We start from the raw sequence: 16299 nt of genomic DNA on the forward strand, positions 1-16299 counted from the left end.
GAGGTCACATATAGAGACAAGTTTGAAAGAACATCCATGGAAACGAGAGAAAAGAGCTGACGCCAAATAGTTCAAACCATCTGTTTATTCAAGTTATGTGTCTGGATACATTGTGGGGGGGTGAAATTTGACTTATGACTCTGGTTATCCACTTCCCCGTTGCCATTGCTCTCTTATAGTGGATGTGATAAATTACATTAGCACGTCTGTTTGGTCGCGTTTAAAACAGCTTCATTTCCACATCTACCTCTGACGGTCACACGTTGAACAGTTGGCATCTTGTGACGGCTGCTGCCGGAGACAATGGGCGGTTGTGTACCCGCCGGTGACGGGGGTGTTTTTGTGTGTGTGTGGGGGGGGGCTCCTTTCCTTATTCTCACCCCGCGTGAACTCTCCCCTGCATCGCTGAAGTGAATGAACGCAGTTCATCCGCAACAAGCGTCCAAGGTCACTGCCAGCGACTGTTGTCCTCAAGCCGAGCGTGCGTTTGCTGTTTGTAGTGTTTTTTGTGAATGGAGAGATTCCATATTAATAGCATCGCTAACCAGGAGACACAAACACAGACAGATTCATAAATAGTTGAGTGAGCGTGAACTTGTCGGTCGAACAGATGGTGGTGCCTGCACATCAAGACTGGCTTTCTGGGTTCAACCTGTTCCGCCTTCCATAAAATACCACCAGTTATAAGACGGCGCTCCTGCTGGTTTGATTATTAAGCATTTTAAACGCTTCATCACACTTGGTACAAAGTACGACAAGGGCAGCCTGCAGTGGCGTTAAACATTTACAGTGCACCTTCATATAGACTTTTGAACCGGATGGTCCTTGATTTCTGATCAAACCTTTGACTTAACATCCGCCGAGTCCTAATGGGATGTGACACATGTTACAACCGTGTCCTCCCAAGCACTGAGTTTTATCAACTATGTCTGCGGACTGTTTGGGGATAAACACCAGCCTATACTGATTTCACTGCGGCGCCCAGGCCCCAGCGCATGAACAACTCTGAGGGAGCCACTTAGGCTAAATCATGCTTTACAGTTTTGCTTTTTATTGATGCAGGAGCGAAACCCCCGGCGGCGGCGTGGGAGGCCGATTTCTCGAAGGCATGAACGCGGCGTGGAACAAATCCCGCACGAGAAAGTGTCAACAGAGACTCCGGCTGTGTGTGAGCGCTAATGGCTGGTGGGCGTGGCCACCGTGAAGGTAAAGGAGCACATCTGCGCACACGCCTGCGGCCGCTGACGCCGCGCGTTGTGAAGCGTGTGTTGTTGGTGAGCGCGGATTAGCGTCCGCTCCGCAGAGCGCTCCCCCTGTGGCCAGCTCCTGTCGTTACATGTGGGAACAGGCTGCAGTCTGGGTCACAGCAACACGGATTAGATCTGATCGTGCTCCCTGGAGCTTTTCCTCGACCCCTCTTCTGTCCGTTTGCAGCGCCACCCTCTTTCTCCCGGATCCGTTTCATCTGCGTGAATGGAATCGGAACAAATTGAATTCAATCCACTGCAGGTCTGATGTAACGCTAAAGCAGCAGCACAATGGACTCCACTGACTGTCCAAGAGCTGGAGCTATAATAGAGGATATATGTATATATACACATGAGGTTTTTCCACTCTCTTCATCATTTACGAGCCACGATCACGTTTTTTTCCCCTGGCGCAGCTTTGAATGAACATCCCCGGCCTCCCAGCATCGTCTGGTGACTATAAACAGCTGAAAGTTTACTACAAACACGTCCAACAACCCCCTCCAGTCAGACAGCCAGCCGACAAGAACAATCCCTCCTCCTCTTAACCAGCTCCAGTGAACAGGAAGAGCACTCCTTAGCTTCGTGACAGGCTTCAGGGTCACGGGTGTCGTTTGCCGCCACTGAGGAAGTAGCGGGAGACGAGTACGGAGTGCTGCTCACATCACAATGGCATTGAGCAGCGTACATGACGGTGTGTTCAAGGACACGCTGTATTTCAGAAACCGGACTTGGTGTTTGGGGATTAAAGTGCACTGTTAAAAGTTGGGAATTTCACAATGGCCACAAAGTCCATATATTTACAGCATTGTAGAGTTAATAGCAGCTCAACATTTGGACACAAAAGCAAAATCTCCTGAGCTTTTAGAATGTAGATTCGTTTTTTTTTAATAACCAGGTGTTTTCACAGGACACACTGACCTCGGACAGAGAGGTAACGCTAGCCGCCCCGCAGATTCCTCCCTTTTGCATTCCACCTCTTATCTTTGCTGTGAACAGCAGTTTTGTGCGACTGAGCCCTCACGGAAAAACACACTGTGTGTTAATCAGCGCTTCGGCGTGTTTAATCATCAGGATGCCTCACACAACACTGGCCAATCCGTCAGCTCGTGCCGCGGCTTTTATCTGTCACTCACTATAAGGTCTGCTGTTTGTTTGTGCAGTGAACGAGGCAGACGGCAGCGGGGTTGGAGGAGATGGAGGCTGCGCGGCTGTGAGCACCTACCTGTAACAGGCGAAGGTCAAAATTCAGATTAAAGGGCCAAGAATGGAGGGAGTGCAGAGCGTGAATGAGTCAAAGAAATGAGTGAAAGGAGACGGGAAGCGGCGAGAACAAAACAGGGAAGTTGAGCAAGCGTCACCCCTCCCCTTTGTGCTGCGTGCCTCCTCCTCCCCTCCCCCCCCCGCGTCCAGCAGTGCAACCCCTCCTCTCCCCAATACTCACCTGTTCCTGCCTTTTCCCTGTGACCCACCTCCCCACAGCCCCCCCTCGACACCTCCGACGCTCCTCCTCACAAACCAGGTGAACCAGTCGTGGGGGTATATAGAGATGCAAACGTGAGGCAGCCTATCTTCTCTGCTCGGGGGAGTGCGGAAGACACAGGACGCAACAGGAGAGAGAGAGGGCGCGAGAGTGTGTGTGTGAGCGAGAGAGAGAGAGAGAGAGAGAGAGAGAGAGAGAGAGAGGCGGAGTAGGAACGTTGCAATTTAAAAAGACAATTGGATTGACTGTTCTCAGACTTGCGTTGCAACCATGGGGCTGGGAGTAAGTATTGCTACCTCCCAACTTTGTCACATGCTTTGGCCAGGTTTCTAAGAGTCTTTAGATTTAGATTAAAAATGGCTGTTTGGGATTTGGTCACAAGTTAGTGGTTAAGTTGTAGATTGCTTAGCGTACTTTGTACCTTAGTGTGGAAATCGGCTGCGCGGGTGTGCTTTTTAATTGACGTTTGAGGCATTCTGGGACCGTTTTAACTATATTCTAGATTGTCACAGTAGTGGTGGCTGAGGACAGGTTTCACAGCGTGTTCGAACAGCACGCCTCGCATCGCCCGCTCCGCTTGTGCAACTAAAGAGGAACTACAGGGAAGTCTTCATTGCATATTCACTGTCTGACTGTTTTCCAACGCAGAAGGGGAAAGATGAGTACAAGCTGGCGCCGACCACCGACGGCGGGGAGAAGAAAGCCAAGAAAGGTAAAGCCAACAAGAAGGATATGGACGACCTGAAGAAAGAGGTGGATCTGGTGAGTAAGAGTGTTTCAAGAGGGGGGAGGGCGTAAACAACAACACCATAATGCTCAAATAGCTGCCGTGACCTCTGTGAACTCCACCAAGATGTTTTCCCACACGTAATGACAGCCCTGGTGGGAGCGCGCTAACACTGTTAGTCACTGCCGTTTGTCACAACACTGACACAGGCGCAGCCGAGACGAACCTCTACTTTGACCTCGCGCCGAGTCGCGGTGGACGTCGCCGTCTGCCACGCGCTCCGGCGTGATTGCTACCTCCGCCGCCGCGCGCGCCGTCACGTGTTATTAGGCGGTTCACAGCTGTACTTACCCCCTCAGTCACGCTGATCCGCGCCGACGCTCAGCGCGGGCATGTCGGCCTCTGTTGCCGCCCCGTTTCCTCAGCGCGCGCTGCATTCGCGCTGCGGAGTCGCAGAGCGGTCGGCACGCGAGCTTCCTTATCTCCGGCCGCGATCGTGCGAGACAGTGCACCTCCATCTTTGCACTCAGCTAGAACAGTGCACTGGTTTCCACTGTGTCAGCGCTTTTTCAGTGTGAATCCGCTGAGGCTCAGGTCGTTTCCCAAGGTCAACGACGCAGTCCTGTATAGGGCCTGTGAACAATTTTGCACGGCCACAAAGTGTTTAATTGAACAGTGGTGGTATTTTATATCGGAAATATGTTCCAGCCTTTTTATTGCGTGTGTGAGAGCTTCGCTTAAACTTAAACGGCGTTTGACCCCAAACTGCACATAAAGTAGCGTTTCCATCCACACGAAGCATCCGTGACCCCAACAAGGTCACTTCACGCGGAGTCAGGGTGAACCCTAGTGTCCACCTTAAAGCACTGATTAATCCCTAGTGAACATGTTCCACTGATGGTTTGATAAGGTGATAATGATGATTGAAACTTTCTATAATTTGCGAAGTTTAGCAGCTGAGGAATGTCACAAGGTCATGAAGCGAAGTTACATTGAGTCTGGTCCAGATGTGTTGTGTAGAAACCACTCAGAGTTGGTGAACGCCTCACTTGTTGCCCTGCTCATAATCGATCTTGAACTTTACTATAATTGCTGCGTGTCTCTGCCTTGTGCCGTCGAGCTGGATGCATCACGCTGATTAATATTAATAAAATTCCCATCCGGCTGACATGGCTGTAGTAGAGCTCAAAGTCCAGCCGTCGCTGAAGGACATTTCAATGTCACAGCAACTCTACCGCTGCTCGGCTTCGACTTTTCCCAGCATTGTTTCTCCAAAATAACCGGACTAGATTAGCTCATTGGCCGGATTAGTTGAAAATCCCTGTGTTTCTGACCGAACTTGTTAAACAGTAATAACCAGCTGAGCAGTAAAACAGTAATAATGCAGCCGGGCCTCTTTGGGTCCCATGAACCTTATTTGTTAATGATTATTGCACCGTCCAGCAATTATACTTAACCATGGCTTCAAAGTCCATCTTAAGACAATGGAAATCCCTCCCATGGCAACGCAGCCGCTCACGATGGCACCGAATGCTGCAAAAGCCATCAGTGGCTCAGTGTGAAGTATATAAACATGTTCATTTTGGCCGAGACGCATCTGAATTAGTGCTGGAGTGATAAACTGTTTAAAAAGGCAACATCAGTGGGAGGAATATGATAACACGCTACTGGATACGGAGCACTTTGCTTGCTTATAAAACAAAAGTGTGGCAGGCCAGGGCACAACCATGAGCTTCTCTTCACCAGTGACTGACTCCGTATAAATACAACACGGTGTCCAGTGGTCAAATGAATATTATGTAAATATATATTTTATAGACAACATCTATGTACTCTAAACAGTGGGGGACGACGTCAGAGCAAACATACCGTGCCACAACTAATGCTCACTTACAGAAATCTATTATCTGATGTGATTATTGCTTCTAGTGCTGTAGTCAGAGATGTGCGTGAGGTCAGTAGCACCACAGGAACCCGCGTGGGCAACCCTCACTGTCTTCCGCTTTGTGTAGAGGCTGCAAAACTGGAAGGTGGGAGTCCCATTTTATTGCACTGCATCCAAATTGTACTGGGAGAAATCTCTGCGTTCGTTCCCAGTGGGCGTCATTTCAGAGAAAAGCCGCGTAGGCGCGTGGACGTTTCAGGCTTTTTCGGGGGTTGCTCATTTGGAGATTTGGAGACTTTTATTTGCATTTTCCTCCGCTCTTTCATTTAAAAATAAAGATGAACCCTTTTGTTGAAAAGCTGCAGGGCCTGTAGACCTGAAAACAGCGACAGAGTGGGGGCTCCGTCGAAATGTCAGACACGTGAGCTCTGCTCTAGGAAACAAACACCGCTATATCAGCTTGGTGACACACATTCGGCCGGACAGACTGTTTGTTCACAGCAAACTGACCAGATGAGTCCATCTGCAGCAGAGCTCACGGCGGCTTTCAGCCGGAGGGCTCTAGTTTTACTCGAATGTCTGCCGTGTCTAATCTTAAAATAACACTGTACGTAGCGGCGCGCATCCATAATCCTGATCAGATGGCTGATTTCGCCCTCTCATCTTCATGTTCCCCCCGTGCTCCTCTGCAGGATGTGACGGGACAATTTTAATCCTGGCTGGAGATAATATTGGAGGTTTTAAAATGACAGGGATTTGAGATGGTTTTACGCAATGTCTCTCAATCGCCTTCTTTTTTTCCCCCTCTGCCTCCTCACAGGACGATCACAAGTTGACCCTGGATGAGCTTCACAGGAAATATGGAACCGACTTAACCAGGGTGAGGACGCCGCGCGTGTGGTAGATGATGTCACTGCAGATGACTGACGACCTGTCAATCTGCCCTGCATCCAAGCACAGAGAGTTGACATAACGTTTTGCCAGAGTGACCCGCTCTGTTACTCTGGAGCCTCATCATTTGTTTTGATTTGTGAACCATAAAAAATAGCTCGTCACAGAGGACTGAACCAAAGGCCGCTGAGTAACAGGAAAGAAAGAACCCAAAGTATTCTGCATTAAAAGGCAGAATCACACATATTGTTGAGCTGGACGTATGGCATATCCCCATGTTTTGAATGAGCTTCAGGACGGCCCGTGTGGAGGGTTTGCTCCAGGCTGCTTCCATCCATGCAGTGAGAGGCAGGAAGACATGTGCGTTGTCCTGAGAAAACAATGCACGCGTCTAAAGTAAAGGATCAATCCCACCTGTGGCCGGTGCCCTCGTTGTGGCTGATTATCTGACCTGTTTTGCCCAAAACAAAGACTTCATTCAGGCAGAAACACCGGCCTTGTTGACCCTACCAACAAGAAAAAGTGCTGCCGCTCACTCTTGGTGTTCCTCCAACACCACTCAAAGTCTTTACCTGGTTCTGGTCTAATGAGGAATTTAAAAAACATCTACCTGTAATTGTAAAATATCTGACTGGTCTTATTGAGGATGTGCTTCCTCATAGTTTCTCTAGCAGTAATTACAGTTCAGCTGTTCTCCCAGTAGAGAGTCCAGCAGGCATCGCCCCTGTGTTGTCCTTCAGCGCACTCTCCCTTCAGTAAATAGGGACAAAGGACAAAAACAGCGTTAGGAAAAAAACTGGACTCACAGGTTTTTCTATAATGGTTCTCATTATTTGGCTTACAAAGACATGGGGAGTATCATGCACCAGACACAGCAATTATCCATTACTCAACTCGATCGCTCTGCCAAGCCGAGATGCGGTAACACGCAGTATTTCCTCTTCCCGTCTCTCTTCAGGGTCTTTCCTCCACCAGAGCTAAAGAGATCCTGGCCCGAGACGGTCCCAACGCCCTCACGCCTCCCCCCACCACACCCGAATGGGTCAAGTTCTGCAAACAGGTAAAAGTCACAAACTTAATTTAAATATTCAAATGTTCTGAAGAGACAGTGCTTAATGTTACTTCTTCTCGTTTCCAGCTATTTGGTGGTTTCTCAATGCTGCTGTGGATTGGTGCCATCCTCTGCTTCCTCGCTTATGGCATTCAGGCTGTCTCAGAAGATGAGCCCGCTAATGATAATGTAAAAAGCTCCTCTTGTTATGCATCAATTATCTAGTCGCTAGTTTGCTAGAATAACCTGACACCTAACGCTGTCGTCCTGTAGTTGTATCTTGGTGTTGTGCTTTCTGCTGTCGTCATCATCACTGGTTGCTTCTCCTACTACCAAGAGGCCAAGAGCTCAAAGATCATGGACTCCTTCAAGAACCTGGTCCCACAGGTGACATTTCATGACAGAACGGTCACTGAAAAAAATAAAGCAATGCAACGTCTTTAAACATATATTTAACCTTTGGCCTCGTAGCAAGCCCTGGTCGTCCGTGACGGTGAGAAGAAGAGCATCAATGCCGAGGAGGTGGTTGTTGGTGATTTAGTGGAGGTGAAAGGTGGAGACAGGATCCCTGCTGATCTGAGGATCATCTCAGCACATGGCTGCAAGGTGTGCACCTCTTTGACTTACAGACATACTGATGTAACATTACACTGTGTTGACTCACATTCTCTTGGTAAATCGTGGTTAAAGTAGCATCTGATGGGAAACAGCCAGTCTTTTACCTGTGACTGTATTAACTCAGCCAGACATCAATCTTTTATTTTTTACAGACAATTTGCGCCTCCTTATGCCGCTGACATTATACTTCTTTCCTTTTTGCTGTAACTATCGTCCTTTAGGTCGACAACTCCTCGCTGACTGGAGAATCAGAGCCACAGACTCGTACTCCTGACTTTTCCAATGACAATCCACTGGAAACCAGGAACATTGCTTTCTTCTCCACCAACTGTGTTGAAGGTAAATTAAAAAAAAACTAGAACTTAGGACTAGGTTGAAGATGAAACAAAAAGGTACACTTATATTTATTCTTCTGTTCAAACTGAATCTTAAACAAATCCTTGGCTATGTCCAGGTACTGCCAGAGGAATCGTCATCAACACTGGAGACCATACTGTAATGGGTCGTATCGCCACCCTGGCCTCCAGTCTGGAAGGTGGTAAAACTCCCATCGCCATCGAGATCGAGCACTTCATTCACATCATCACGGGCGTGGCTGTGTTTCTGGGTGTTAGCTTCTTCATCCTCTCACTCATCCTTGGGTACGGGTGGCTGGAAGCCGTCATCTTCCTCATCGGTATCATTGTCGCCAACGTGCCAGAAGGTCTCCTGGCTACTGTCACTGTGAGTCCTGTTGGTTCTGGTGTTCAGAATGTTTAATGTCAGACCCAGAATGGTTCCCAGCTCTCTAATTGACACAATGCCGTCCCAGGTGTGTCTGACCCTGACCGCCAAGCGCATGGCCAAGAAGAACTGCCTGGTGAAGAACCTGGAAGCTGTGGAGACTCTGGGCTCCACCTCCACCATCTGCTCGGACAAGACCGGCACCCTGACCCAGAACAGGATGACCGTTGCTCACATGTGGTTCGACAACCAGATCCACGAGGCTGATACCACCGAGAACCAGAGCGGGGCCTCCTTTGACAGAAGCTCGGCCACCTGGGCTGCTCTGGCCAGAATTGCTGGACTCTGCAACCGTGCCGTCTTCTTGGCCGATCAGAGCAACGTTCCTATTCTGAAGGTGAGACGCTAATTGCCTGTAATATCTGTTCTGTTTACCAAACACTAACCATTTCACTCGAAAGTCACTCATCCTTGTCTTGAAAGAGTATAAATATTTCACCAGTGGAGGATGATCTAAAAAAACCCACTGGCTTTGATAACACTGGTAACAGCATTGCTTCACCCTGGTTGTAAAGAGTCAGGGTTGAATTACCCTCGTTTCCTCGCGCAATATTTTCCTTCCTCAAAACATTATGTTGAATTGGACATTTTAATATGAAACATGATGATGCAGTGACTGTGTAGGAGGCATCTTGACATTATATTTTTGGCAAGCGCCTCTTTGGGTCCAACAAAACACAATGGCGGCCAAGCGGCTCTACAAATCTTCCTAAAAAGCACTCTGCATAATTAAAGGCTTTTCACAAATGTTTAGCTGCTGTTGTACCAGGAGTTGGACACACAGACTTAGTTTTCAGTGAGCACTGCCAAGTATATTGCTCCACCTTGGCTTTAAGTGTATGAAATGTTTTGTCAAGTTCAACAATCCAAATCTGTGAATTCAGAGAGATGTTGCCGGCGACGCGTCAGAAGCTGCGCTGCTGAAGTGCATCGAGCTTTGCTGCGGTTCTGTTGGTGGCATGAGAGAAAAATACCCCAAGGTTGCTGAGATCCCCTTCAACTCCACCAACAAATACCAGGTGAATCATTTGCATAATGTCTGGTATCGTAAACAAGACATTAGTGGGTGTAAAAGATCTAGGCCTTGGGTTTACGCATGACTCAGTGACTCAGTTTCCTAAGTGCTCTCTCCCCACAGCTCTCTATTCATAAGAACTCAACACCTGGAGAGTCCAAGCACCTCCTCGTGATGAAAGGAGCCCCAGAGAGGATTCTGGACCGCTGCTCTACCATCCTGATCCAGGGCAAAGAGCAGCCTCTGGACGATGAGATGAAAGACGCTTTCCAGAACGCCTACGTGGAGCTGGGAGGACTTGGAGAAAGAGTGCTGGGTAGAGCTCCTTCCAACCTTTATTCATTCAATTTAGAAAATAAACCCGTGAACTCACCACCTCTCCCTCTTATTTAGGCTTCTGCCATTTTTGCCTGCCTGATGACCAGTTCCCAGAAGGCTTTGCTTTTGACACTGAAGAGTTGAACTTCCCCACTGAGAACCTTTGCTTCATTGGTCTCATGTCCATGATCGACCCTCCTCGTGCTGCTGTGCCTGATGCTGTCGGCAAATGCAGGAGCGCTGGGATCAAGGTGAGCAACTCTAACCTTTTCTGTTCTCCAGTACAGAGGAGTTTGTTACTGTCATCAACACGCGTGTCTTATATTTCTTTACCTCAGGTTATCATGGTCACTGGTGATCATCCAATCACTGCTAAGGCCATTGCTAAGGGTGTGGGTATCATCTCTGAAGGCAACGAGACTGTTGAAGACATTGCTGCACGTCTGAACATCCCAGTTTCAGAGGTCAACCCCAGGTCAGTTTGTTTATCTTTACATAAATGTTCCACAAGCCGAACGTCCTGCTTTCTCACAGATTGTAATATCCTGATGTTCCTGCTTTCATACACCGCTGTCATGTTAACGCTGCTGTTCGCCTTCCTCTCCAGGGACGCCAAGGCCTGCGTCGTCCACGGTGGCGAGCTGAAAGACATGACCTCAGAACAGCTCGACGACGTGCTGAAGCACCACACTGAGATCGTCTTCGCCAGAACCTCCCCTCAGCAGAAGCTGATTATAGTGGAAGGCTGCCAGAGACAGGTCAGCATCAGGAATGAACCTCTATTCCTTGCTTTTTTGTTTAGTGCGATACTCAATTTTACACCAGTGCAAACTCATTTTCACACTAGGGAGCCATCGTGGCCGTGACAGGTGACGGTGTGAACGACTCTCCGGCTCTGAAGAAGGCTGACATTGGTGTTGCCATGGGAATCGCTGGATCCGACGTGTCCAAGCAGGCGGCGGACATGATTCTACTGGACGACAACTTTGCCTCCATCGTTACCGGCGTGGAAGAAGGTAAAATTATTTCCTTCGTAGTGCTTAATTGCAACTTGTTGTTTTTTTAGGGTTTATTATAGAGCCAATCCAACAATTATATTTGTGTCATACTTCCAACAGGCCGTCTGATCTTTGACAACTTGAAGAAGTCCATCGCCTACACATTGACCAGTAACATCCCTGAGATCTCCCCCTTCCTCCTCTTCATCATCGCCAACATCCCTCTTCCTCTGGGAACCGTCACCATCCTGTGTATCGATCTGGGAACAGACATGGTGCGGACACATGAAGCTCAGCCTAAATAAGACTTTAAATCACTCTGCGTCTGGTGTTTATGAAGCGTTTTTACCGTTTGTTTACTTGCTGTCCCCCAGGTGCCTGCTATCTCGCTGGCTTATGAAGAAGCTGAGAGCGACATCATGAAGAGACAGCCCAGAAACCCCAAAACAGACAAACTGGTGAACGAGAGGCTCATCAGCATAGCCTATGGACAAATTGGTAATGCTCCCTTAACTACCAATAATTAATTAATACATCTGAGAACAATTTAAATAACTCTTTATGTTATCGAGGGAGGCATAAACAATCGTCAATAACAAGGATTACCTTTAATCTTCATTTGTAGCTCTTTCATTGCTAGCGTTGCTGAATCGTAACCTCTCCTCTGTCAGGTATGATGCAGGCCACAGCCGGCTTCTTCACATATTTCGTGATCCTGGCTGAGAACGGCTTCCTGCCCATGGATCTGCTGGGGGTCCGAGTGCTGTGGGATGACAAATACGTAAACGACCTGGAAGACAGCTACGGACAGCAGTGGGTCAGTAACGCAAGCGTCGACCTGTTACACGGTAGCAGTAAACGATGGGGTTTTGAACATTTGACTCCTCTGTTTGCAGACGTACGAGCGCAGGAAGATCGTGGAGCACACCTGCCACACGGCCTTCTTTGTCAGCATCGTGATCGTCCAGTGGGCTGATCTGATCATCTGTAAAACCAGGAGGAACTCCATCATTCAACAGGGCATGAAGTACGTACACACAGCTTTAAAGCCAAGCATGCAGCACAGTGGAGTTAGAGCCTAAAGCATGAGTTTAGTCCCATCTAGTAGGAGTTCATTTTTTTTTATAAAAAGCGGCTAACGGTGGCTTGGTCGCCTTCTGTCTCCACAGGAACCGTATCCTCATCTTTGGTCTATTTGAGGAGACAGCCCTGGCTGCCTTCCTGTCATACTGCCCGGGCATGGACGTCGCCCTCAGAATGTACCCTCTCAAGTGAGTCAGTTACAAACACACACCTTCTATTTCTGTCCACCTGTCTGGGCCGACTCAGGAGCGCCACTCGCTTTAAGTCTGTCCCTGTTATTAGGAAAAAAGGAATGTATTCTTTTACCTTAATGCTGCTCCGCTGGTCTGTCAGTACTTCCCTGCTAAACATCTTCATCCTGTTAAGACATTATCTAGAGTAATCACTTCTACCTCAGAGGCAGAATGAAGCGCAAGCGGTGTGGCACTAATGAGATTGTTGCAGCAGCCGAGAAAGAGAACGTAGTATAAGCATGATAAGTTCATTATTTTGGGAGTTTCAAATCTATATGAAGTCTCCTAGTCTTCTCCTCCTCATTATTGCCCTCTCTCCCTGTTGTCCTGTGTCTTTTTAAGTCTTTAATACCACTTTTTCATCTGGCGTTTCTTTTGTCGCCTTTCTGCCCCTTTCACTTTTAAACTATAGACTTCGGCCTCTGCCTTCTCACACTTTAAGCTATAATCTCTATTTCTGTTTCTCTGTGTTCGTCGCTATATTTTAAACTCTACACAACCCAAAACCCTCAACTTATAGTTTCCCAAAATGGTTTGACACACCTAAAGAAATCGGTTCCATTTATTTCCTAATATCATCTTTGCATCACAGCTTTCATGCTAATGTGTTAACACTTATCTGTTGATTTACAACATACTGTAGATTATATCATCAGTGTGAAGCAATGGAAAAATGCCTATTGATAGTATTTAAATGATCTCACACCGGTTGTAACTCTGTCTGTCTCTGTCCGTCGATCCCTTCCTTAGGCCAAGTTGGTGGTTTTGTGCCTTCCCCTACTCTCTCCTCATCTTCCTGTATGATGAAGCCAGAAGATACATCCTCAGACGAAACCCAGGCGGTAAGTCATCTCCTGACACCTGCTTTCAAGCGTTGTGGGTTTTTTTTGCATCTGGCATCAAATGTAAAAGCCTGTTTGCTTTGGTCCAACTGAGAAACAAGCTGCATCACATCAGTAATACAAAAACGACATGATGAGTCACAGGTGCACAAATTCCTTTGTCCCTGTTGCACGTGATTCACTACCACAACTGCGTCTCTGCGCAGACTGGTGAAGTCCCACACAACAGTGGGATTTCAACCTTCAACCCTGTCATTATTAATGCTTCGTTCCACCCACGGAGCTTAGCACACCCTGCATGCGGCGCTGGCTCCGATGCAGCTGTGTTTGTGGACATTTGTGTGTGTGTGTGTGTGTGTGTGTGTGTGTGTGTGTGTGTGTGTGTGTGTGTGTGTGTGTGTGTGTGTGTGTGTGTGTGTGTGCTACATCTGAGCCCCACAGCACAGATCAGTGAATATCCCATTGCCTAACCGTTGTCAATAATGTGTTACGATCACACAGAAGAAACAAGCTAATTTCTGTATTTAATGAATGGAATTTGCTGAATTGTGTTTACGGGGGAAACACAAAAAGTGTATGTATATATATATATATATATATATATATATATATATAGCATCAGCTGCGCGTTTTGTCCTTGCCTCTTTTTTCACAAGGCCTTGAGGATGATATCATCATTTCACGAGCAACAGTGCGACAAAAATGTCACAGGCTTCATATCCCTGCAGGACACACCTCTCAATGGCATTATCAAGAAAGTCATGGCGGTGTTTGCTCTAAATTTATGATCTGCCTTGCTCATGCACCCCAGTCTGATCTTATTCCTCCTTCTTGAATCACTGTCGGCCCACGTGAAGGATTATGTCATATTGTAGCCTGAGTGCAAAGTTAAAGGTCGCGACCTTTCTCCATCCACCAAGTTCGTCATCCTGTTGTAGCCCCCCTTTGGATTTATCTGTTTAGAGGTTAAACAACCCAACCAACCCCCCCAATTAAACATACACACAGAAAAAACTCTAACATCCCTTCATTCTGTCTCCTTTGGTTTCTAGGTTGGGTGGAGCGTGAGACATACTACTGAGTCAACACCACACAGTCACAGAGGGATCCGGGTTCGCCGCTATTTACTGCCATGTTACATATTCGTCTGAGATGTTAGTCACACCTTCAAAAACACATAACATGGATCCGCAGAATTTCTAAATGTTCATGTCATTCACAATAAAACGTTTGTGTACTATTGTACGCCGAGGCTCCTTGCGTGTTTGTTCCCCCGTGCGTGCAATTAGCTTGACAAGGTTAAAAAAAACGGCATTATGGGAATTTAACTCATGATGCTGTTTAGGATCCCGTAGATATGCGCCAGTGACTCAGAGGCGGTGACCCATGCAGCGGGATTACTCACCTCAAAAGTCACGGCTGTTGGGTTGAACACGAAGAGCTCAGAGGACAAGTGTGCCTAAAATAGTTAATTAAAGTGGGAATGAATTGCATTTATATGAAGGTGGTCACATACAGAACCAAAGCTCATAATTTAATCATACAGTAATTTAGCTGTTTGATCTGTCTTTGTGCTGCTGTTTCATCACAGTTGAAGCCACCTAATTGTCTCCTGACAGACTAATCAATCAACCAATGCCTCTAATCACGTCATGGTTATCTACTACAACACCTCTTTGAATCTCTGTTCTCCAGGATTTTATCTTTATTTCTCAGATATTCAGCACAAGCAAGTCAGGGTAGTGTGTGTTTGTGTGCATGTGTGTATATCTATTATCTCAAGAGTCACTGTGCCAAAATGGTGTTTGCAATGGATTGCTCTGTTGACCGCTAATGCAAAGAGGCCCTCAGTGGAAATGAACTGAGACCACTCTAGTGCTATCTACTTTGTGTTTGCTCTGGTCATTATGAACGCCCCTTTCTCGCTCAACCTCTTTGATGTGTGTGTTTGAGTCATGTGGATACCTGGATACAAATGTCCGGCTACACACACGCGTGCACACAGTTGAGCAACATTTGAGCTATCGGCCATGATTACCAGTATACCCCATAGTGCCTTGTTATTAGTTTGTATGAAGCACAACAAATAAGTGGAATGAATGTTTCATTTTTACAGGTGATTTCTTTTACAGCAGAGGGTGCTAGTGTGAGACAGACAGCGAGAGTCTGCAGACAAAAGAATGGATGGATGTGGGAAAAATACGGACATTTAAAAAAAATGTTGATGATGAAAAAGAAGTAGATTGATAAATGCTGCAAGAAAGTCAGTGAAAAGAAAAGCGTTTAAACTGGGGAACAGTAAATGTTGGTGCTTGCAGCCCGCATTTCCGTAACATGCATTTTAATATTATAATATGGCTTTAAAGCCGCTTCGCTAATATTGTTCCTGATGAATTGTCTCGTCAAAGCCATTCAGATGAAATGAATGAAGCGAGGAGAAAGGGGCAGCGCACAGCTAACATTATCGTGCCTTCATGAGTCGCTCACAAGCAATTCCCCCAGAACGTGCCTGTTGCCATGGCAACTCATTTAAGAGCCCTCTCTCTCTTTCGCTCTCACTCTCTCTCTCTCTCTCCAACATCTAAATAAAATCTAGGCTATTTATAGAGCAACACTGGCAACACGCAAGCTACACTGATAGCACATGCATGGATGTGAATGCCCTCGCTGAAGCAAAAATACCGTGAAGAGTCTGTAAATGTATTTGCAGCTACGGTTGAGCTTGCAGGGACATATTTAGACACTATACGAACAATGCGGGGCTTGCTGCTGTGTGTCCATCTGTGAATCATGTCCACCTGTGGTTTGGTTTGTTTACTCTTGTTCATCTTTCAAATTGAAAGAGGAGGGGATAAGTAGAAAATCAGGACGTATGAGTGTGGAAAAAGCTAAAGATGATCTCCACGCGGTGAAATCGTCTGATCGCTGCTTGATCTATCGTGGCCTTATCTTGTCAGCCGGTGCAGAGTGTCTCTCTCTAGGCGAATAGATAAGATCTATTAGAATACACAGGGAGACGACCAGAGACTGACACAGTCTACCTGTCAGGATACAATAGCACCGCAATGATGGGCTCATCTTCTCTGCCCGGGTCCACTTCATTGTTGAAGAGGTCCCTTTCAAAA

The 16299-nt window shown here is 47.1% G+C and overlaps 1 protein-coding gene and 1 long non-coding RNA gene across 2 annotated transcripts; one reads left to right on the forward strand and one right to left on the reverse strand.

Moving 5' to 3' along the window:
- Positions 1-67: 67 nt before the first annotated feature.
- Positions 68-2823, reverse strand: LOC129603839 (uncharacterized). Its single transcript, XR_008694066.1, has 2 exons — positions 2692-2823; positions 68-2472 (listed from the first exon to the last, which is right to left on the reverse strand). It is a non-coding gene; the product is annotated as an uncharacterized LOC129603839 (long non-coding RNA).
- A 31-nt stretch (positions 2824-2854) lies between these two features.
- Positions 2855-14419, forward strand: LOC129602880 (sodium/potassium-transporting ATPase subunit alpha-1). The gene is made up of 23 exons (XM_029142840.3): positions 2855-3012; positions 3379-3492; positions 6163-6222; positions 7192-7293; positions 7372-7473; positions 7558-7671; positions 7756-7890; positions 8124-8241; positions 8357-8625; positions 8714-9022; positions 9570-9704; positions 9824-10016; positions 10094-10269; positions 10357-10493; positions 10626-10776; positions 10866-11034; positions 11137-11291; positions 11391-11514; positions 11688-11833; positions 11913-12043; positions 12186-12287; positions 13083-13174; positions 14227-14419. The coding sequence occupies exons 1-23, from the start codon at positions 3001-3003 to the stop codon at positions 14253-14255; spliced, it is 3075 nt and encodes a 1024-aa protein (XP_028998673.1). The 5' UTR covers positions 2855-3000; the 3' UTR covers positions 14256-14419.
- Positions 14420-16299: the final 1880 nt, after the last annotated feature.

Source organism: Betta splendens, chromosome 2, assembly GCF_900634795.4.
Source record: "Betta splendens chromosome 2, fBetSpl5.4, whole genome shotgun sequence".
NCBI classification, from domain to species: domain Eukaryota; kingdom Metazoa; phylum Chordata; class Actinopteri; order Anabantiformes; family Osphronemidae; genus Betta; species Betta splendens.

Bases quoted from the DNA above. Each gene is read 5' to 3' on its own strand.
- LOC129602880 (XM_029142840.3), top strand. The intron at 7,891-8,123 runs GTGTGCACCTCT...ATCGTCCTTTAG, and splicing joins TCTCAGCACATGGCTGCAAG to GTCGACAACTCCTCGCTGAC. The intron at 8,242-8,356 runs GTAAATTAAAAA...GGCTATGTCCAG, and splicing joins CTCCACCAACTGTGTTGAAG to GTACTGCCAGAGGAATCGTC.